The sequence below is a fragment of the Coptis chinensis genome, chromosome 1, assembly GCF_015680905.1.
Source record: "Coptis chinensis isolate HL-2020 chromosome 1, ASM1568090v1, whole genome shotgun sequence".
Lineage (NCBI taxonomy): Eukaryota > Viridiplantae > Streptophyta > Magnoliopsida > Ranunculales > Ranunculaceae > Coptis > Coptis chinensis.
In genome coordinates, this window is record NC_141456.1 from 32,992,787 (window position 1) to 33,016,046 (window position 23,260).

Genomic DNA, 23,260 nt, shown 5'->3' on the forward strand with positions numbered 1-23,260 from the left:
TTTTAGGAGAAAGCGAATGAGGAAAGACTTGAGAGAGAGAGAAAGCGCCATAAGAAAAGAAGGGAAGAGAAGACGACTGGTTTTCCTGACAATAAAGTTCATATTAATGGCCTTAAATAACCTCGTGAACAATTGAATAGTGGCGTGTAGTTGATTTCCGACTTGAATTTAAACATATGTCCTTAAGGGTACTATACCATCTTAAGGGTATAAATGGTAGTAAATTTTGAAATGACAAAACAGTCCTTTATAAAGGCATTGAATAATTTGTTTGAATATTTTATCAAGAGTATTTAGTGGCAGAAAAAAGGCTGGTCCAATTTAAATGTCCATGTTAATTATGGTGTACTCTACTAATTGAGATATTTTATTATGTTTTGGTAAAAAGAGATAGAAAGGGGCAAAATGGGGAGGGGTGTTAAAATTGTTTGGTACACGCCTATACGGCCACCAATTTTCTTTCCTTTTGGTCATGCGGGGAAATGGTGGCTACAAATATTTTTGGATTTATGGGCTTTGGCCACACGCCAGGATTGGCGAGTAGATGAAAAACCATTGGACCAAAAACACAATCCCACGAACTCTATTCACTGTGTTATTGTGCTATGGTGGGATGGAGCACCAAACCATTGGACTTAGCCGTACTCTAAACTCTAAAGAGTGTATTTTGTATTTATGTTCTACTGTGTTGAGCAACAACGTGCCATTTGATCAGGAATTCAGATTGCAACATAATTGATGCCACAGAGGAGTATTTGTATTATTGTTTCTTGCTACTGGTTCAAATTTTAGACATGGTTGGAGCATACATAAATGTTTCCTATATATTGATCGAAGTTGTTAACTATAATTAATGAACATAAACATCTAGCATATATGGGTTGTCTTTACTAAAATTGAGGTGAGTGAATCGGGTAGGAGACGGAGGCTAAGGTTTGGAGGAGGAAGATGAGGGCTTAAGCGTTTAATGGAGGATGATGGAGTTTTTTTTTTTTTTTTTTTTTTTTTTTGTGTATAATGAAGGGTAGAATAAAAGAAAAAAAGGTGGAAAAAAGGGTAGCCGGACTAGCTCGATGGTAATGTATTTCTGTTCCCAGTTATAGAGGAGTCAGACTCGTGCAAAAAATGGTTTCACGTTCAAATACTGAAGTCGAATATTGTGGTATAGCTATTGCCCTACTGTTCAAATTTTATGGAATGAATCACTTATGCAAGAACTTGGCATTTCTTTTTCATCTCTAATTCTATGATGTGACAACTCAGGTGCCACCTACGCCTGACCTACCTCACTGCCGATCCCGTGTTTCATGCTCGTAAGAAGCATATCGAAATCGACTATCTATTACTTTGTAAAAGAGCGTGTTGCTCAAAAACAACTTGATGTTCGTTTTATCTCCACGAAGGATCAAATTGCCGACATTCCCAAAGGGGTAGGGGTCACCACTATTTCAACAACTGTGAGACAAGCTGACCATTCGACTAACCACTCATGCATGCTTAGCTCGATGGAGGGTATTGGACCAATTAAGTCAAGAGAAGACCTCGTCAAAGCCAAGAGAAGATAGCAAATCTCATCTGACCAGTCCCAATCTTAGACGGACCGTCCGCATATGGATAGGAGAGAGATATTTTTTTTTAGTGAGTAGGGTCCACAGCTCCATGTTAATAAATAAATAAATAATAGAACAAAAAAAATTAGAAAAAGAATACTGAAAAAAAAAAAAAAAAACCCCCACGTATTTCACATCCCATTCTCCTCATTCAACACTTCGTCTCCCACCCTTTAATTCTCCAACTGTAATTCGCTCTCCTCTCTTTTGTACTCCAATCTTCATAAAACCCCACAAACCAAATTGAAGTTGCTTCTTTCTTCTTTGAATCATAATATTTGAGAAGTTAATGGTGTAATTGTTGTCTAAGGAATTTGTGTGAGGATCACAATCAACACATTGTGTCCGCAGCAACCCACTAGCACTAATGGATATTGGTGGACTCGAACCACCATCTCTTAAGATGTAGTGGAGATAATCCACTAGCGTTCTCAAGCGCTCTACCGTTTGAGCTAAATTCCATAATGAAAAATAACACACAGTACCAAAAATTATGTGTCGATACGCATAATGTCTTAGATTCTAGTTATCTTGTCATAGGATGTACGTGTCGTGTTCCTGGAACTCTTACTTGAAATTTGAATATAGCCACTTAATGAACACAAAAAACATTTTCTATATTGACCTGAGGGGCCTACTTATAATGTCTTAGATTCTAGTTATCTTGTCTTACGATGCACATGTCAATTTCACTTAAATCCCCAAAATCACAACCAACTCAAAAACTCTAGCTAGTTCTAAATCCAATTAAACCACATATCTAACATATATTCATAACATAAATCAACAAAAAGTTCTGTAAACTAAAACACAATTTTTCATAAATTCAATCCCCATTTCAAAAAAGGCTAAAAATTCACCAACACCAGTCAAGAAGCCAAAAATTATGTGTCGATTATACACGGTGAAATCGTTATCGTCTTGCCTGCCACAATGCTCTATCCTCACACAAATTCATTAGACAACAATTACACCATTAACTTCTCAAATATTATGATTCAAAGAAGAAAGAATCAACTTCAATTTGGTTTGTGGGGTTTTATAAAGATTGGAGTACAAAAGAGAGGAGAGCGAATTACAGTTGGAGAATTAAAGGGTGGGAGACGAAGTGTTGAATGAGGAGAATGGGCTGTGAAATACGTGGGGTTTTTTTTTCAGTATTCTTTTTCTGATTTTTTTTTTTTTTTTTTTTTTTTTTTATTTATTTATTAAAGAAGAGCTGTGGACCCTACTCACTAAAAAAAATATATCTCTCTCCTATCCATATGCGGACGGTCCGTCTAAGATCAGGACTGCTCATCTGACTAGCTACACCTTGAAATCCTACTTCAGAGTAATGTTGATTTAGATATTATATGCTAGCTTGTAACTAGTAGTTATCCAAATCTTAACATACTAAATTGAAGTATAAATATAGAATGACTCAGTGCAAGTGAGCCACGGAAAGTTTAAACCAAAATAATAAGAGTTTACAGTATGTAACAAACCCAATGCTTGACTAGTTTAGTTTCAATCAAGTATCTTATATGTTATGTTATAAAAGCACTTGCACGCACATAATCACAGAGAAGGGAAAAGGAAAAAAGCGAATCATCATCAGGTACCAGGCAGGACACTGAATAATAAGATATGGTATATGAAAACCCCTCCTGCTTGAATCAGATTAGTTTACTGACAAATTCATCAAAGTTCTTGTCTGAACTTCCACCTTCATCCATAGCCTCCTTGGCTAACTTTCTCCATTTGATAGCATTCTTCTTGATTTCAGCACTTTTTTCTCCTTCCGTAACTTGTCTGATGCAATGCTCTACTTCTTCTCTTTTCACTATCCCCTTCTCATCTGCACTAGCTCTAATTCCCACTCCCCAGATATCGTGCACAAACTTAGAATTGGTTGTTTGGTCTGTCCATTGAGGTATTCCCACCATGGGAACTCCAAAGCTAAGTGCTTCAAGTACTGAGTTCCATCCACAATGTGTCACAAAGCACCCCAGTGCTTGGTGTGCCAGGACATCTAACTGGGGACTCCACCTCACAATCAACCCTTTCTCAGATGCATCTTCTTTGAACTTGATAGGAAGCTTGTCCTCCTCTGAAGCTCGAACCACCCACAAGAAATGATAATCACTCCACTTTAATCCACATGCTAGTTCTTCCATTTGCTCAATCCCCAGTGCTGCCATACTCCCAAAGGACACGTAGACCACTGATCCAACTGCTTTGTTATTTAGCCAGGACATGCATATGCTGCTGTCAGGCTTATACAGATTAAGTCCGTAATCTGTGTCATCTTCGATGCGCTTGTCAAGGTACATGGACGGTACTGTCGGTCCAATTGTTCGTATAGGGAATTGTTTGCCCATCCATTCCACGACCTGATCAAAATTTTAGCAAAACACTAATGTTAATAAATTAATGTGCTAACAAAATAAAAATAATTACATTAAGAGATCATTATGAAAAGACACACTTATGAAACAAAAGAAGAACAAGATTACGAGTTATCACTTGTTAGATGTTACAACTACTCAGTTTGCTACAATGCTACGCAGTCCGTATAGTTGCAGAGAAAAAGACTACAATGTCCATATTACGATTTCTGATATTGTTCCTTCAGAAAGTAAATTGACCAATGAAATATAGACCAGTTGGAGGTCAAAACTCAAAACTTCACAGATTCGTCTGGGTTCAGCGGATTTCAAGCTTTCTTGGTATAAGGAAAAAGGCAGAGCAAAATGTCGGAGATTCATGTTTTTGAAAGTGTTTTGTGGAAGCCAAGTACGTCGGAATTGTGGAACAAAACTCTCATAAAAGCTAGCTTTAATTTGTTGCAGTTTTTACTACTTTTCTGCTAGAACCTTGTTATCAAAAGCAGTCAAGTATTTTAGCAACTATATGCCAACTTAAACTAATTTTTTACTGACCTCAACTTCCAACTCTTTGAAGGTGTTAACAAATATCCAATATGCTTTCTCCACATTGGAGTATTGGTTCAAGACCATTTTAAAGTAAGCTGGGTAGGACCCTATGACACAAAAGAACAGCAAGTCGGAAAATTTGAGTGGTGGTTCCAACCCCGCCAGCACCAAAAAGTTACTTATCTCATTTAAAACAGGCTTACTAATCAAAAACAAAAAAAAACCTAATTTTTTACTGACCTCAACTTTTAACTCTTTGAAGGTGATAACAAATATCCAATATGCTTTCTCCACATTGGAGTATTGGTTCAAAACCATTTTAAGGTAAGCTGGGTAGGACTCTATGACACAAAAGAACCGCAAGTCCGAAGGTTTGAGTGGTGGCAGCCCTGGAATAGAAACCGGAAACTGTTGGATCTGCTAATGAATACATTGGAGTATTGGTTCAAAACCATTTTAAGGTAAGCTGGGTAGTGGGTAGGACCCTATGACACAAAAGAACCGCAAGTCCGAAGGTTTGAGTGGTGGCAGCCCTGGAATAGAAACCGAAACTGTTGGATCTGCTAATGAATCTGAACTTGGAGTTTCCATGTGTCCATCATGAAAATGGTAGTATATATTGTTAACTGCAGAAGAATGGGTAAAGAATGTTGCACCAAATATTCCAAACCCTTTGACAACTTCCAAAGCCCAGGGTAAAAATGCATCATAAACCACACAACTAACTGGATAGCCAGAACTCTCTTGTTTCGCGATGAGTTAAGATAAGGATTGCGAACCAACAGCTTCGAAGCGTGTGAGATAAGCCTCAACACTTTCTGCATCAGCAAACCCACCTTCTTCATAACCGTCAGATATCGTCTCAACTCCAACGGAGCCAGATTCTGCTGGTGTGAACTGTTGAGTTATCCCTCACATGAGGAAGAAGGAGAAAAGAAGTATTGTTCGTGTGAAGAAGTCTGAGCGCGCGTGCTCAGATTGGTCGAGACCAAGGCGCGCCCGCGCCCTTGCCGTGAAAAAGAAGATAGTTTTTTTTCAGCCTCTCACAAAACAAAGTTACTGGACATTTGGTTTTGAGGAAAATAAGAGAGCGCGCACGCGCTCAATTTTGCCTTGTCGAGAGCACCCGTGCTCATGTCTAAACTCATCAGTTTCTATTTTCTACAGTAACCGCAAGATTGCAGTTTACTGTAAAAACAGAAACAAGGTTTTGGAAAACCTAAGTCTTGAAAAGAAACCCAATTTTCAGAGAAACCAAAATTAAAAGAAAACCTTTGCAAAGAGAAAAGTTTGGAAGGAGAGAGGAGTGATCTAGTAAGGTAGAGAGACTTGAGAGGAGTGATTGTAATCTTCCTTCCCATACTTATAAAAGGATTAGCTCTTCTGGAAGTATGCATCATAAGCCGAACCATGTTACATCTTGTGTTGTGGTATGCTTTACTTTCTTTGCATTATTATTACTTGTTTGTGATAATTGTTGATTGCTTGGAAGGTTGGATTTGTTGTTGGTTGTAGTCAAAGTTTTGATTTTTTGTCTGGAGTAGTAGTTTGTCCAATTGCAAGTTATCTTAGTAAGGGATCGATTGATATCGTTGTCCCCAACAAGTAGTATCGGAGCCAAGTTAAATTAATCTAGGTTGTTATCTAAATTTTGCTCGGAAGGTGTTTGACAAAATTCCTGAGAGAAGGTTTGAGTTGAAATAGCTTGTAGAGATGGATCATTCTGTAAACACTCGCATGACTAGTCTGAATAGAGCTAACTACACTATTTGAAAAGCCAAGATAAAATATTTGCTCTATTGCAAAGACTTGGCACAAACCATTGAAAATGAAGGAATAAAACCAGACACAATAGTGGCGGCTGAGTGGAGCAAGCTTGACAGAAAAGCAACTGAGTACATTTGACAGTAGATAGATGACAGTGTCTTCCACCATGTATCCCAAGAGACTACCGCTTTTGGCTTGTGGAAGAAACTCGAAGACCTCTATGAGAGGAAGTCGGCCGAAAACAAAGTGCTGCTCATTAAGAAGTTTGCTAACACGAAATACAAAGAAGGTTCTTCAATGTCTAAGTATCTTAATGAAGTATATAATACCATCAATCAGTTGCACTTGATGAAGATTAATATGGGTGACGAAATTGAGACCTTGTTCCTATAAAACTCTCTACCCGACAATTGGGAGACGTTAGCAATTTCTCTTAACAGAGCCGCTAAGGATGGAATCATTTCTATGGAAATGGTTACCGGACATTGTTGAATGAGGAGACAAGAAGGGGTTCACGAAGCAGCTCCTCTCACTCAGAGATCCTTGTCACTAAGAAACGGGGGAGAGATAAGAGCAGAAAACCATCTCATTCTAGAGGTGTTAACAGAAGCAAATCTAGGGCTGAAGCTAGAACTCTTACGGCAGAGAGACAATGTTACTATTGTCCCACCAAAGGTCACTTCAGATATGAGTGTAGAACATTGAAGAGGGATGAGAAGAATAACTGTGTACATGAAGACATGGTAAAGAGGAACGGAAACACATGCCGAGATACTACCGCACTAGTGGGAATTGTGTCAGATTGTGGCGAGTGATGTCTCAGTATCTCATGCCAAAATACAGAGTGGGTGATAGATACAGGAGCATCCTATCACGTCACACTGCACAAGGGATTCTTCACTACCTACAGCTGTGGTGAATTTAGTGAGGTAAAGATGGGTAACAATAGAGTCTCGAAGATTGAAGGCATTGGGGATGTTCATGTAGAAACCAATATCGGCTACACTTTGACACTCAAGAATGTAAGACATGTCCCTGACATTCGGCTAAGCCTAATTTTGGATGGGAAGTTAGATGATGATGCCTTTCAAAATTTGTTTGGTAACAGGGTATGGAAACTGAGCAGAGGTTCCATTATAGTAGCCAAAGGGAAGAAAACATGCTCGTTTTACAAGACACAGGCTAGTTTTTGTAAAGTAGAGTTAAATGCAGCACAAGAACAAGAAGAAGCTTCCTCCGAACTATGGCATAAGAAACTGTGTCATATGGGAGAAAAAGGCATAAAAGTTATTGCCAAGCAAAAGGTATTGCCAAACATCAAAGGTACGCATTTAAATAGATGTACTCATTATTTGGTAGAAAAGCAACACAAGGTGTCTTTCAAAGATTCCCTTCTCATAGAAAAGACAATGTCTTTGAGCTTGTGCACACAAATTTATGTGGTCCTATGAAAGTAAAGTCCCACGGGGGAGCTTTGTACTTTTTGAATTTCATTGATGATGTGTCAAGAAAGATATGGGCATCTAGTCTGAAGACCAAAGATGAAGTACATGGCGTGTTCAAGACTTTCCATAACATGGTGGAAAGAGAGACAGATAAGCCTTTGTAGTGTATTCTACAATGGGAGTGAGTACATTGGGCCATTTGAAGAGTATTGCAAGAGTCATGGGATTCGTCATGAGCAGACCGTTCTCAAGACTCCGCAACATAATGGTATAGCTGAAAGGATGAACCGGACCATTGTAGAGAGGATGAGATGCATGTTGTCTCACTCTAAGTTACCTAGAAGTTACTGAGTAGAAGCAATGCGCACAACCGTACATGTGATCAACATATCGCCTTCGAAGCCTCTGAATAGTGATTATCTAGAGAGAGTATGGTCAGGCAGAGATGTTGATTATGGATACTTGAGGGTATTTAGGTGCAGGGCATTTGTTCATATTCCCAAGGATGAGAGATCCAAGCTTGATGACAAAGCTGAGCAGTGCATTTTTCTGGGTTATGGGGATGAGAAGTTTGGCTACAAACTTTATGATCCGATTAACAAGAAGGTAATCTGAAGTTGAGATATTGTGTTATTGGAAGACCAAACCATAGCAGACTTTAAGGATGGTGAGAAGCTAGAAGCTTTCACTAATGATCTTGTTAATTCAGAACTAGAAGTTCCTACTGTGAAAAGTGCAGAAAGCATTAAGAATGCAGATAACCATGTGTTTGAAGCTCATGATGATGATCCTATTGCCCATGATGGGATAGAACCTATTGATATAGAAGATGCAGATGAAGTGCATGAACCACCACCTGAGCAAGCAGAAGTGCATCATCCTAAGACACAAGAAAATAGGGTAAGGAGGTGTGACAGAGAGAGAAAAACTTCAACCAGGTATCCACCACATACGTATATTTTACTATCTAATGGTGGAGAACCTATGTACTATCAAGAGGCTCTTGAAGGTACAGAGAAAGAGAAGTAGTTGAAGGCCATGCATGATGAGATGGATTATTTGCATAAGAATCACACTTATGACTTAGTTGAGAAACCGAAAGGAAGAAAAGTTCTCAAGAATAAGTGGATCTACAAAGTTAAGCATGAGGAGAATAATCCATATCCAAGGCACAAAGCTCGCCTTGTTGTGAAGGGATTCGATCAAAGGAAAGGTATTGACTTTGATAAAATTTTCTCTCCTGTAGTTAAGATGACTTCTATCAGGGTGGTATTGGGTCTGACTGTAAGCATGAACCTAGAGGTTGAGCAACTTGATGTCAAGATAGTTTTTCTTCATAGAGACCTTGAAGAAGATGTTTACATGGACCAGCCATAGGGGTTTGAGGTCAAAAGCAAGGAGCACCTAGTATGCAAGCTGATAAATAGTTTGTATGGGTTGAAGCAAGCACCGAGACAGTGGTACATAAAGTTTGATTATTTTATGGTGAAGCATGGCTACATGAAGTCCGCTTCCGATCATTGTGTGTTTGTTCAGAAATTTCCAGATGGGAATTTCATAGTGCTCTTGTTGTATGTGGATGATATGTTGATTGTTGGCCAGAACATCAACAAGATATCAAAGCTGAAGAAAGACATGAGTAAGTTCTTTGAGATGAAAGATTTGGGTCAAGCAAAGTAGATACTTGGTATGCAGATCACTCATGAAAGAAAGAGTGGAAAGTTGTGGTTTTCTCAAGAAAGCTACATTTAGAAGGTGTTGAATATGGATCAAGCTAAGCCAGTCACTTGTCCGCTTGGTAGCCAGTTTCGCATAACCAAAGATATGTGTCCAAAGGGTGAGCATGAGCAGAGTCAAATGGAAAAGATTCCTTATGCATCCACAGTGGGCAGCTTGAAGTATGCAATAGTGTGTACAAGACCGGATATTGCTTTCGCTGTTGGTGTTGTAAGCCGTTTTCTGTCAAATCTGGGTAAAGAGCATTAGGAAGGTGTTAAGTGGATATTGAGATATCTCAAGAGCATTTCCAAGGCGTGTTTGTGTTTTGGTGGAAGTAAGACCTTGCTTGAAGGTTACACTGATGTATACATGGCAGGTGATGTTGACTCTATGAAGTCCACCTCCGGTTATATGTTTACTTTTGCAGAGGGAGCTAGCAGTTTCTTAGCAATCTAAGTTGCAAAAGTGTATTACCCTATCTACTACAGAAGTCGAGTATATTGCAGCCACTGAGTGTTGCAAAGAGATGTTATGGATGAAGAGGTTCTTTGATGAACTAGGGCTAAAGCAGAAACAGTTTGTAGTTCTATGTGACAATCAGAGCGCCATCCATTTAAGCAAGAATCTGAGTTTTCATTCTAGATCCAAGTACATATATGTGCATTATCATTGGATTAGAGAAGTTCTCAAAGACAAGCATTTGTGTATTGAGAAGGTCCATATCGACAAAAATGGGTCTGATATGATGACCAAAGTCTAATCGAAATGTAAGTTTGATGTTTGTTGTGCTACCGCCGGAATGGTAGTACACTCCTCCTGTTGATTTGTGAATGCATGGAGGTATCCCCCCTCACTGTTCGGGAGGGGGAAATTATTGGAGTTATCCCTCACATGAGGTAGAAGGAGAAAAGAAGTATTGTTCGTGTGAAGAACTCTGAGCGCGCGCGCGCTCAAATTGGTCGTGACCAAGCCAGGCCCGCGCCCTTGCCGTGAAAAAGAAGATAGTTTTTTTTTAGCCTCTCGCGAAAACAAAGTTACTGGACATTTGGTTTTGAGGAAAATAAGAGAGCGCGCACGCGCTCGATTTTGCCTTGCTGAGAGCGCCCGCGCTCATGTCTAAACTCATCAGTTTCTATTTTCTACAATAACCGCGAGATTGCAGTTTACTGTAAAAACAGAAACAAGGTTTTGGAAAACCTAAGTCTTGAAAAGAAACCCAATTTTGAGAGAAGCCAAAATTGAGAGAAAACCCTTGCAAAGAGAAAAACTTGGAAGGAGAGAGGAGTGATCTAGTAAGGTGGAGAGACTTGAGAGGAGTGATTGTAATCTTCCTTCCCATACTTATAAAAGGATTAGCTCTTCTGGAAGTACGCATCATAAGCCGAACCACGTTACATCTTGTATTGTGGTATGTTTTACTTTCTTTTCATTATTATTACTTGTTTGTGATAGTTATTAATTGCTTGGAAAGTTGGGTTTGTTGTTGGTTGCAGTCAAAGTTTAGATTTTTTGTCTGGAGTAGTAGTTTGTCTAATTGAAAGTTATCTTAGTAGGGGATCGATTGGTATCGTTGTCCCCAACATGAACTTTGAGATGAACTTGGTTATGATTAGTGTTTCTTTGAGTCGTTTAAAGGCTAATCGTTTAGCAAATTGATGCATTGGGTTTATGTGGCCTTGAGATGGATATGGAAGTAGTATAACATGAGCTCTTTCTTCATTCTCCATCTCACCCTTTCACTCTGTTGCACCAGGAACGGTTTGCCAACAATTGGAACAAACTTTTGTTGTGAAACCTTAAGTCTTTAGCACTATGGTATTGTCCCACAAATATTTTTTTTAGGAGCACCATTGTTTTGTTTGTTGTGTGTGCGTAGGTACATAATGCACACAACACCACTGCTTCCTTATCTTGGAGATTTCATTTTCATATGAAGAAGAAGAGGACATAATGGTAGCTTTTTTAGCATCTCAGCAACTGGTTGAAGCTGAAGCCCTTCAGGCGATAGCATTCTTGGAGGGCAGCAGGACAGGGGATCAAAGAGAATTCACTCCATTTTTTAGCAAAACAAAAGCAAATAAAGCCAAAAAAAACTAGTGGGTGGAAGCAAGCTCATGTTTCTCCACCAAACACTAGATTGAAGTTGCAACCTAACTAGGTTAGTGTTGTGAATATAACATTGCGGAAACAACGTTACCCATTACAATAGATCAATCCTACACAAGGATCAATCCTTCTTACTAGACAAGACTTCAACACCCTCCAAGCAATATCCCAACACTTCTCAATATCAAATAACAAGCATATAAAGTAAAACAATTAATGTAAAAGAAGAACAAACCACAAGACGAGATATATTGTGGTTCGGCAATTTGCATACTTCCACACTGCGAGTTCCAAGCTTTACTAGATGTCCGGAGTAACAGATTACAAGTCTCTCAATCCACTCACAAAGAATGAACACTCAACTCACAAAGAATTGCTCTCTTATAATCTCTCTCAATCTTGATTTTGGAAAAGTTAGGTTTCTACAGAAAAAACCTACATTTATACTATTTCCAAAAACTTCCGAAAATGGGCAAATTCATGCTGAAATAACTCATGAGCGCGGGTCGCGCCCTCGACCAGGCAAAGTGGAGCACAAGTCGCACTTAAAACACTGGAGGTCAAAATCTCATTAGCGCGGGTCGCGCCTTACTCAAGTGGAAACTGAGCGCAGGTCGCGCCTTTCATACCAGATAGAAAAAAACGGAGTTTTCTCTACAATTCTCCACCTCGGTGAGGTTTTAACACATAAAACCAAGCCGAACACATCCAGCAAGAACACATCCATCCAGAAACTCGCAGTCCATCCGCCCCTATGGGCCATGCCCACAAAGGGCTCTATCAAGCATGTAGGATTTGGAGCAAGTCCAAACAGTGTTGGAACTTAACTCCGGTGACAACCTTAGTTAGCATATCATCAGGATTGTCATGGGTGTCCACTTTCTCAAGTGCTACATCACCATCCTCAACGACATCCCGTATAAAGTGATAACGGACATCAATATGCTTGGTCCGAGCATGATGAATCTGGTTTTTCGCCAAATGAATAGCACTCTGACTATCACAATGCAAAACAACACTGTTCTGCTCAATACTCATATCATCCAGAAGACCTCGAAACCATAATGCCTCTTTCATTGCCTCTGCCACTGCCATATACTCTGCCTCAGTAGTAGATAGAGCAACTGTAGCATGTAGCATAGACCTCCAACTAACCAGTACACCATGCATCATAAACACATAACCAGTAGTCGATCGTCGTCTATCTAGACCACCTACATAATCTGAATCCACATATCCACTGACATAACAAGTGCCTCCACCATAAACCAATCCTATATCCAAGGTACCCTTCAAGTACCTTAATACTCATTTCATTGCCTCCCAATGCTGCTTCCCAGGATTAGCCATATACCTGCTTACAACACTAACTACCTGTGAAATGTCTAGGCGTGTGCACACCATAGCATACATCAAACTGCCCACTACATTAGCATAAGGAACATGTGTCATATGCTTTTATTCCTCTACCGAACTGGGAGAGAACTTAGCTGAAAGCCTAAAATGCCCAGCCAAAGGCGTAGAAACGGACTTTGCATTCTCCATACCAAAACGCGAAAGTACTTTATGAAGGTATTTCTTTCGAGATACAACTATCCGTCGATTCTGCCTATCTCTGTCAATTTCCATGCCCAATATCTTCTTGGCTCCACCTAAGTCTTTCATCTCAAACTCAAAGCTAAGTTGAGATTTCAACTTGTCTATCTCCACCATGCTTTTGGAAGAAATAAGCATGTCATCCACATAAAGCAGGAGATAGATGAAGTCATTACCACGAAGCCTACAAAAGTAAACACAACAATCATACTTACTTCGGGTGTACTCATGTTGCATCATGAACGTGTCAAAGCATTTGTACCATTGCCTGGGCGATTGCTTTAATCCGTATAGTGACCGATTCAATTTGCATACATGATCTTCTTTCTCAGCAACGACAAACCCTTCAGGTTGTCTCATATAGATCTCTTCTTCGAAGTCCCCATGCAAGAAAGCAGTTTTCACATCAAGTTGCTCTAACTCCAAGTTGAAGTGAGCAACTAAACTCAATAACACACGAATGGACGTATGTTTGACCACCGGGGAAAATACCTCATTGTAGTTGACTCCTTCCTTCTGTGAAAAACCCTTTGCTACCACTCTTGCCTTGTACCCAGTACTATCGGACTCAAGAAAGACCGCTTTCTTTCTGAACACCTATTTACTGCCAATAGTCCTTTTGCCCTTTGGCAATAAAACTAGGTCCCATGTGTGATTTTTATCAAGAGATTCCATCTCTGCTTGCATAGCTACCAACCAATCTCTGTAATGAGCATCTCTAACAGCTTCCTTGAAGCTATCTGACTCATCATCTTTGATATTCAGTGCATATGCCACTAAATCCACCTGACCATAGTGTTTCACCGGCTTCTCGTGCCCATACTTGTGCACTTCTTTAACTTGTCTCTATGGCCTAGGGTCAGCCACTACAAGTTACGGATGCTCTTGCTCTTCTTCCTGTTGCTATGTGGTTCCATGATTTGGTACCTCATCATGATCTAACCAGTCATCACAGATCGGACAACTCAAGCTCGGTAGCTTGAACTTCTATGGAGCTTCACCATTCTCGGCCCGACTACTTCCGACTTTAATCGAAAGATAACACGGAAGTCTCATCAAAGGTAACATCTCTGCTGACCAGGAACTTGTGGTCTTCTAGACACCACAATCTGTATCCCTTTACCCCATTTGTGAAGCCTAAGAATATGGCCTTCTTAGCTCTAGGATCTAGCTTGTTTTCCCTCACATGGTAGTAAGTTGTCGATCCAAACACTCGCAAAATACTATAATCAGCTGGGTTACCTGACCACACCTCATAAGGTGTCCTACAATCTATAGCCGGGTAATCGGTGACCTATTGTAGACAGGTAACACGCCATGGACACTGCATCTGCCCAATACTCTTTGCCTAGACTAGCATTAGACAACAAACATCTCGCTCTTTCAAGCAAGGTTCTATTCATCCTCTCTGCCATTCCATTCTGTATGGCGTGCCCCTGACTGTCCAGTGTTTGGCAATTCCCTGTTGTGCACAGAACTCTTGGAAAGGTCCATAGGTATACTCAGTACCATTGTCAGACCGTAATGTCTTTACCTTCCTATCTGTGTGATTCTCAACCCTTGCCTTCCACTTCTTAAATGTCTCAAACACTTCATCTTTTGATTTCACCATATGCACCCACACATAGCAAGTATGATCATCAATGAATGAGACATAATAGCGGTTACCTCCCTTAGAAGCCATCCTGGAGGGTCCCCAAACATCCGTATGCACATAGTCAAGGATGCCTGTTGTCGTATGCTTGCTTGACTTGAACTTGACTCTGCACTGCTTCCCATAGACCTTGATGCTCACGAACCCCCATACTTGGCTTCTTCAAATTCTTCAAGAACCCTCGCTTGCACAACTCAGACAAACCCTTTTCACTCATATACCCTAAACGTATATGCCATATCTTAGTGCACTCAGAATCATTACTACATGTACCCATTGCTACATCGCCTATCACTGTACTACCTATCAGAGTATACAAGGTTCTATGTTTTTGACCCTCATAACAACTAAAGAGCCATTAACAATATTTAGGACTCCACCTTCGCCCACAAACTTGTTGCCTTTGGAATCTAAGATACCAAGAGAAATAAGACTTTTCTTTAGCTCAGGAACATGTCTCACATCGGTTAAAATCCTCACTACACCATCATACATCTTGACCCGTATAGTTTCAATTCCTACCGTCTTACAAGCAACGTCATTATCCATTAAAACGGAACCACCATCAATGCTCTTATAAGAAGTAAACCACTTTCTATTCGGGCACATATGATAGGAACATCCGGAATCAAGAATCCACCTTTCAGTCATATAGTCTTGTGTGGACACACAGAGACTGAACTCATCCTCTTCAGAGCCTAAAGCATAACTTGCCTCAATCTTTGCCTTACCTTTCTTCTGACCATCTCTTTTGTTCTCTTTCTTCGGGTGAGGACAATTACTTGCGTAATGTCCCTTTTCATTGCAATTGTAGCATTGTACATATTTTAAAGGCTTCTTTGACTTGGACCTAGAATTCTCATTACTTGTAGAATTCTGTTCATACGAATTTCCTCTTGCCACTATCCCCTGACCTGCATCAATGTTATTCTCTACACGTGTCTTCTTCATCACCTCATAAGAAAGAAGTGCACTCTTAACTTCGTCAAGATCGTCGACTTCTCTGTTCATAAATGTAGTCATTAGATGCTCATAGCTTTCTGGCAAAGAGAATATTAAACATGCCACTTGATCTTCATCAACCATCTTCATACCCACATTCAAATAATCTGCTAGACGTCGACGGAACTCACTAACGTGCTCTTGCATCGTTGAACCATCGACCATCATGTACCGATAAAGATGCTTCTTAAGGTACATCTTGTTCGTCATGCTCTTGGTCATATACATAGACTCTAATTTGAGCCAAATACCGGCAACGGTATTTTCTCCCATCACACTATACATGACCTCATTAGCAAGACATAACCGGATTGATGAACAAGCCTGAAGATCGAACTCTTTCCAATCATCATTACTCATATTTGCCGTCTTAGATTTAATCCCCTTTAAAACCTTGTGCAAACCTTGTTGGATGAGGATGTCCTTTACTTGGACTTGCCAAATCCCAAAGTTATTCTCCCATTAAACTTCTCTACTTCAAACCTTGCATTTGACATCTTGGGAGTCATCTTTCAAGTTACACACAATAACCTAAAACAAAAAACAATTCACTTCGGAATTTAATCGAACACCTTGTCTATACAAATTTCGAGCACTAAACTCAAAATCCTAAGTCGTATACCTACGCTCTGATACCAATTGTTGTGAATATAACACTGCGAAAACAACGTTACCCACTACAATAGATCAATCCTACACAATGATCAATCCTTCTTACTAGACAAGACTTCAACACCCTTCAAGCAATATCCCAACACTTCTCAATATCAAATAACAAGCATATAAAGTAAAACAATTAATGTAAACGAAGAACAAACCGCAAGACGAGATATATCGTGGTTCGGCAATTTGCCTACTTCCACACTGCGAGTTCTAAGCTTTACTAGATGTCCGGAGTAACAGATAACAAGTCTCTCAATCCACTCACAAAGAATGAATACTCAACTCACAAAGAATTGCTCTCTTATAATCTCTCTTTTTCTTGATTTTGGAAAAGTTAGGTTTCTACAGAAAAAACCTACATTTATACTATTTCCGAAAACTTCCGAAAATGGGCAAATTCGTGCTGAAATAACTCATGAGCACGGGTCGCGCCCTCGACCAGGCAAAGTGGAGCGAAGGTCACGATTAAAACACTAGAGGTCAAAATCTCATGAGCGCGGATCCGCCTTGCCCAAGTGGAAACTGAGCGCAGGTCGCACCCTTCATACCAGATAGACAAAAACGGAGTTTCCTCTACAGTTAGTAACTAGGAGAAGATGGTCTAGATACTAGAACCTTATGGTGTATGAAGGGTGATCATATTTGATAAATCAGAGACCTTTTATTTTGCGTATTATAGTAGCTTATTCCCAAGGTGGTATTGCATAGCACACGATGTAATTCCCCCTTGTTTAACTCGAGATTTGATTAGTGTTGTATGTATTTATTTGGATAAGAATTTTTTGTAGGTAGAATTACGTAGAATTTCTCATGTGTCAAGAAAAAAAACCCGCCAATATCATCCAATTAGGGCCTTAACGGCTTTTCGTTGATCTTTGAGATATTGACTTCTTGTTGTAGCTATTTAACTATTTGATGTCATTGATTGCGTAAGAAATTATAAAAGAAGCAAATTAAGGTATAACTCATTTGTTGTATAACTCATTTGTTTAGCCTAAATGGCCAAAATGGTTACTTCACCATGAGGAAGCAAACAAAGTTAAAATGTGACCTTGTGATTAATGGACGGTCCCAGACCAGAACCATACAATTCTTTGATGTCGGATCTTGTCATGCGCGCGTCTGTATGCTACAAAAACATGACCTTGTGATCTTGTTTGTGCAATGTTGATGGGTGGGGGAGGGGATAAGAAAAACGAATTATTTTTGTCGACCAAAGAATACATAGCTATGCTCATATTATCGCGCGCTGTCAGTTTACAAGGACGTATCTTGTCATGCGCGCGTCTGTATGCTAGTCCACCAGGCCACATTCAAAATGCATTTCTTCCCAATTGAGTCTAGTAGTTCCCTATCATCATTTGTCAAAGAAACCCGGCCTCATGGAAAAATCATGAATCTATACTAATATGGAGGAGTAAATCTACGAAAATTTGCAGTCGTTGAAGTTTTTCACCACAGGAATGGTACAAACTGTTTTTAAGTGCAGTCAATTAATAAGCATTCTAGCTAGTTTCTCTGAACTAGCATAAAAATAGATCGATGTGGTTACTAACCTCAACTTCCAACTCCTGGAAGGTGTTAACAAAAATCCAATCTGCCTTTTCAATATTAATGTACTGATTCAGAAACATCTTGAAGTAGGCCGGGTAGGACCCGACCACAAAAAAGAAAGACGGCAAGTCTAAAGGTTTCAGTGGTGGCAGCCCAGGAATAGTAACCAATGAATCTGTAGTTGGCGTCTCTGTATATTTATCGTTCAAATGGTAGTATATGTTGTTAACAGCACAAGATTGGGTGAAGAATGTTGCACCGAATATTCCACACCCTTTAGCAACTTCCAGAGCCCAAGGAAAAAATGCATCATAAACCATGCAGCTAACTGGATATCCACAACTTTCTTGTCTCTTAACGAGTTCAGATAAGGATTGTGAACCAACAGTTTCAAAGCTCGTGAGATAAGCCTCTGCATCGGCGCAGCCACCATCATCATAACCATCAGAGATCATTTCAACTCCAACAGTATCAGATTCTGCATGATGCTGCATGGACTTAGATATGAACTTGGTGATGACTAGTGTGGCTTTAACTCCTTTAGAGACTAAGCGTTTAGAAAACTCGAGCATTGGGTTTATGTGGCCTTGGGCTGGAAAGGGAAGTACTAAGACATGAGCTTTCTGTCCCTTTTCCATCTCTTGATTGAATTACCTCTTTAGACAACAACAACAACAACAACAACATATACAACAACAACAACAACAACGTTTGGTTGTTATAGCTAAAAAATACTTATATATATAGTGGAGCATTGAGAGCATCACCAATGGGTTGTGTAAATATCAATGTTTTGAAAACCGAACCGGTGATTGAACCAATTTTTTGTTAAAATGGTTCAACTATGGTTCGACTCGGTCGGATTGATTGATGTTTATTTAGCAAATTTTTTAATAATTACAATAATAAAATGAATAAATACATATTTTAATTCAATATTAATTGGTATTATATATCAAAACGAATTTCTTATACAAGAAACACATAGTAGCATGTTGGTTTGGATATTGGACTATCTGGTTTAGGTGCTAGGTTCAACTCCCCCACATTATCAATTTTTCAAAACAAAAAAAAAATTAATAAAGGTGATCCGGTTTAGAGCTGAACCGGTTCAACTACAGTTTAACCAAAAACTCAAATTATACCTAACCCGAACTGAAAATTTACCTGTTCCGATTGGACCCCAGTACAACCACCGGTCCGGTCCGGTTTTCTAAACACTAGTAAATATACATATACATAGCTACATAGCCTCCACATAGGAGCTATGTGTTTTTAAGAGCATTGCAAGCAACTTTGATAAGTAGCTTGTGTACCTCATAGCTGTTTTGTTGGTGAAAAGCTATCAGGGGTTGCCTAATGCTGAGGTGACTTTAAACTTCGGACAGAATGTTTCTGAACTAAAAAAAAATTGAAAAAAAAAAAAAAAAAAATCATGTCATGTGGGATGGAATGAAATATTTCGTCTGAGAAAAAAAACAAAAAATTTTAAAAAAACACACAAGACAAGATAAGAGGTTATGTCTGAAACTCACAACTAAATAACAATCTCAGTAGCAAGAGCTACCCTCATTGTCACTTAGTGAAAAAGTACTCTCATTGTCACCCTTGCATTGGGCCATTGTTTTTTGCTCAACAAAGGTAACAAGTTGCAAGGTCCCCTCAAAGTTGTTTGCATTGGGAATGCTCTAATGAGTTAAAAAAAACATCCACGAGCAAACCAATAGAATTTTTTTGCAAAATGTGCAAAAACAAGTGGTGTTGGTTTCCCATTGGTTTAAAATAATGAAAATGCAAAACTTGTGGAGTCCCAGCTTTTGAAGTAGTAGGACGAAATTTAAAAATGTGTAAAATTACACCTCCACATAGGCGCCACCTAAGTCCTATTAGGATTTTACTACTCCAATTGTAAATTATTGTAGAGTCTATAAATATCCACTATCTATTGTTCCCAATGGAAAAGTGTAAAAAAGTTCAATTGTAAACTCGTGCGTTATTTGAAGTGACGTCCGAGATGAGTTTAAAATTTTCAAATTGGGACTTTAGAAATAGATAGGGACGACACTCCAAGTGACGTCCGAATTTGTTTTTACTCAGACGTCTATTCGAGTGTCGCCCGAGCTTTTTATTAGCTGATAGCGAGAGGGGGAATTCCCCACCCTCTCTATCAACTAATACTCTATTACCTATGGTATAACATTTCCATTGAAAAGAGTTTTTTGACATTTGGGGTGTAAAATTTCCACTCTATACGGTTTACATCTCTATTGGAGATGCCCTTATACCATATGTAATAATATGTTCATTTTAAACAATCATTTAAACACTTAAGTTTAAAGTCATTTTTAACATTCCTAATGAATAGAATTTTAATTCAACGTTAAATTTTAGCAAACCACATACAGCCATATATCAATTTCTCCACAATATTTATGCAAAATTAAATGATCAGAGGGGAACAATTTGAGTAGTGCTAGCGGGACAACTACTGTCGTATATCTGGCTCACAGCCCAATAGGTTAATGCCACATCATACAAGAGAAACTGGCTACTCATTCAGTCTAATTCACATTTTAGCTTATAAAAGTAAAAAATAAAAAAAAAATAAGATAAAGAAACCAAGGAATTCATCTTGTTCACCTGTACCAGCCATGGTTGTGTCTCTTCGTCTTCGACTCGAACGACAATGGTAGCCCAAAAGCAGTCATGACTTTCACCACTTCTAAATAAATGCATATTTATCAAAAAAAAAAAAAAAAAAAAAACCCAAATAAATGCATAATTTAAAAATATCTCAAATAACAAATCACCTAGAGAAAACATTCTTTCAGTATGCATACAAAATCACTCATTTTCTAGATGAAATCCAAATGATTGTATTGCTTTCAACATAAAAACATGATTTTTATTTGAAAAATACAACTTTAATTTGTATTGTTGCCAGTTGGTTTTCATTGTATTAGTGTTCTTTCTTTATATTAATGACTTAATTAAGCAAAGCTGAAAAAAATAAGTGGTTTTCTACTAACAATATAAAAGAATTAATGCTTGTGTGTTTTATTTTTGTTTTATTGTTTTTTGTTTTTCTTAATTTTCTTTAACTAAAGAAAAAAAGGAGAGAGGGAAAGAAAGAGAACCGGATGAAAGAGTAACAAGTTTTTCATCTGTAACGGGCCTTCACTTGATTGGGCTGTTAGCCTGGTACAACACAGTAGCTGTCCCGCTAGCATTTTCGGAACAATTTTTGTCGTCATGTGCTATTAAGTACATAATAAACACACGTTTCCTTATCTTCAGTAGTTAGTTTGGATTGGTCTTCCGTCTTCCTTCCTTTCTATCATTTATCTTTTAATTAAAAATAGTTATCTTCAGTAGTTAGTTTGGATGGGTCTTCCGTCTTCCTTCCTTTCTATCATTTATCTTTTAATTAAAAATAGGGATGCATGCACATCTTACAGGAGAACAAAAGTTAGACCCAACAAATTGACAATTAGTTTCTCACTCAGACGCCAAAGAAAAAAGACCATTAGTATCATCGAATGAGGCTTCTTTCATTATTTAATCCGATGATCATATGAAGTTAAGAATGTTGTGATTGGTTAAATCCTTCCGTGAGTCTTTCGAGTGATCAAATTGTAGATATTGACTGAGTTGTAACTTGTAAGTATTATGCTGTTTGATGTCAGTGAGTGCGTATGCATTGAGACCAATGACCAAAAGGTAAAATAGTAGCAAACAAACTTCAAATATGACCCTGTATGGCTGTCGACCTTATTTCATTAGTCTTCGTTTTTGGTTTTGTTTTATTGTCTTGGATACTAAGAGAATTGTGAATCTTCTTATGAATTCAATAAAAATTTAGGCCAGCAATTCAGAATATACAAGATATAGCTATATGGCTAGATGCATGGAACGTTAATGCCAATAGAATTGAGCCAACAAGCAAAGTTCAAGTTCCACTCTGTGTTTTCAAAGTCAACACACCCAGTGGACTGCATACCACTCAATAGTCATGAGATAAAAAATAAAAAAAATGCGCCATTTTAACACAGAGGAAACACTCAATGCAAAGAGAAAATTTATTTAGGAGAATCCGTTTTTTTTAGGAAGCAGTATTTGGTCTTCTTATACTGACGTACTGTACGTTAAGAAAGGAAACAGCCAACCCGAAACATGTTGATCCGATTTTATTGGGATCAGATTTTATTGGGATCATGATGTAGTTATCAAAGCTCTAATGTAGATTTTCCAAAGAATTAAATTTGTTTTGTAGTTATCAACGAAAAGAGAGTTACAGATAAAAAAATGCTGCCAGATACAAGTTTCTTTTTGTTGTTCACGAACTAAATTAGATCTTGTATATGACATTTGGTGGGATTCCTTGTTTCAGACCCTCTACCCTGTACCTTTCGAGGGCGCGGCGCGCTATGGTTATGACGTAGATCAATTTCTCCTAAACATAGCGCTATGGTTATGACGTAGATCAATTTCTCCTAAACATATTGTATGGACCATTTTCATACCCTCTAATCTCACATGCCGGATCTTCTTAGTATTGTTATTTCTATGTAGAAGCTAATTTATGAGAAAAATGAAGTGTGTGAGCTTCTTCACATCACTTTCTATTTATTCAAATATAAGTGGAACCCTAAAAGTTCAATAAGGTAATTACAGGATTAACAAAAGGAAATAACAATACTATCCCTACTTACAGCATTTTGCATTCATTTTAATGAATACTTTCTTGTAAATTCATTCAATCAATCAACTATTTTGCATTCATTATAATGAATGCTCTTTTGTATATACATTCAATCAATCAAATGTTTTGCATTCATTCTAATGCAAGTTTACTTGTAGAAAAAGTGTTCTGCATTCATTCTAATCCAAACTTACTATGTAGACACATTTAATCAATCAAGTGTTTTGCATTCATTCTAATGAATGCTCTCTTATAGATGGATTGACCTCGTTTTCCTAACCTCTTTTCTCTCCCCTCTCCTCTCCTTCACTTTAAATCAATATTTTTGGACCTTTAAGTCAATATTTTTGGACCTTGAATGATATTGGCCTGTCCATTTGGCCAAATACCATACAAGGTGTACTTGCCTCTCTATACCCATTTTGGGTTAAGTTCTGTGCTCTCCTTTTATATAACTGTTATACCTTTGGGCTCTTCTACATGTGAGGTCAGTAGTCATGAATATGGCCACTACACATATAGAT

General features: G+C 38.5%; 1 protein-coding gene across 1 annotated transcript; it reads right to left on the reverse strand.

Annotated features, from left to right (window-relative positions):
* Positions 1–3,003: 3,003 nt before the first annotated feature.
* LOC147523539 (UDP-glycosyltransferase 74F2-like) lies at positions 3,004–19,284 on the reverse strand. The gene is made up of 2 exons (XM_086598949.1): positions 18,037–19,284; positions 3,004–3,985 (listed from the first exon to the last, which is right to left on the reverse strand). Exons 1-2 carry the CDS (start codon positions 18,670–18,672, stop codon positions 3,269–3,271), a joined length of 1,353 nt encoding a protein of 450 aa, XP_086455075.1. The 5' UTR covers positions 18,673–19,284; the 3' UTR covers positions 3,004–3,268.
* Between the last annotated feature and the right edge of the window lie 3,976 nt (positions 19,285–23,260).

What these genes read in the sequence shown, in the direction of transcription:
- LOC147523539 (XM_086598949.1), bottom strand. Translation starts at nt 18,672, where the DNA reads ATGGAAAAGGGACAGAAAGCTCATGTCTTAGTACTTCCCTTTCCAGCC. An exon ending in TCCAGGAGTTGGAAGTTGAG is followed by an intron (nt 3,986 to 18,036) that starts GTTAGTAACCAC and finishes AATTTTGATCAG; the next exon opens with GTCGTGGAATGGATGGGCAA.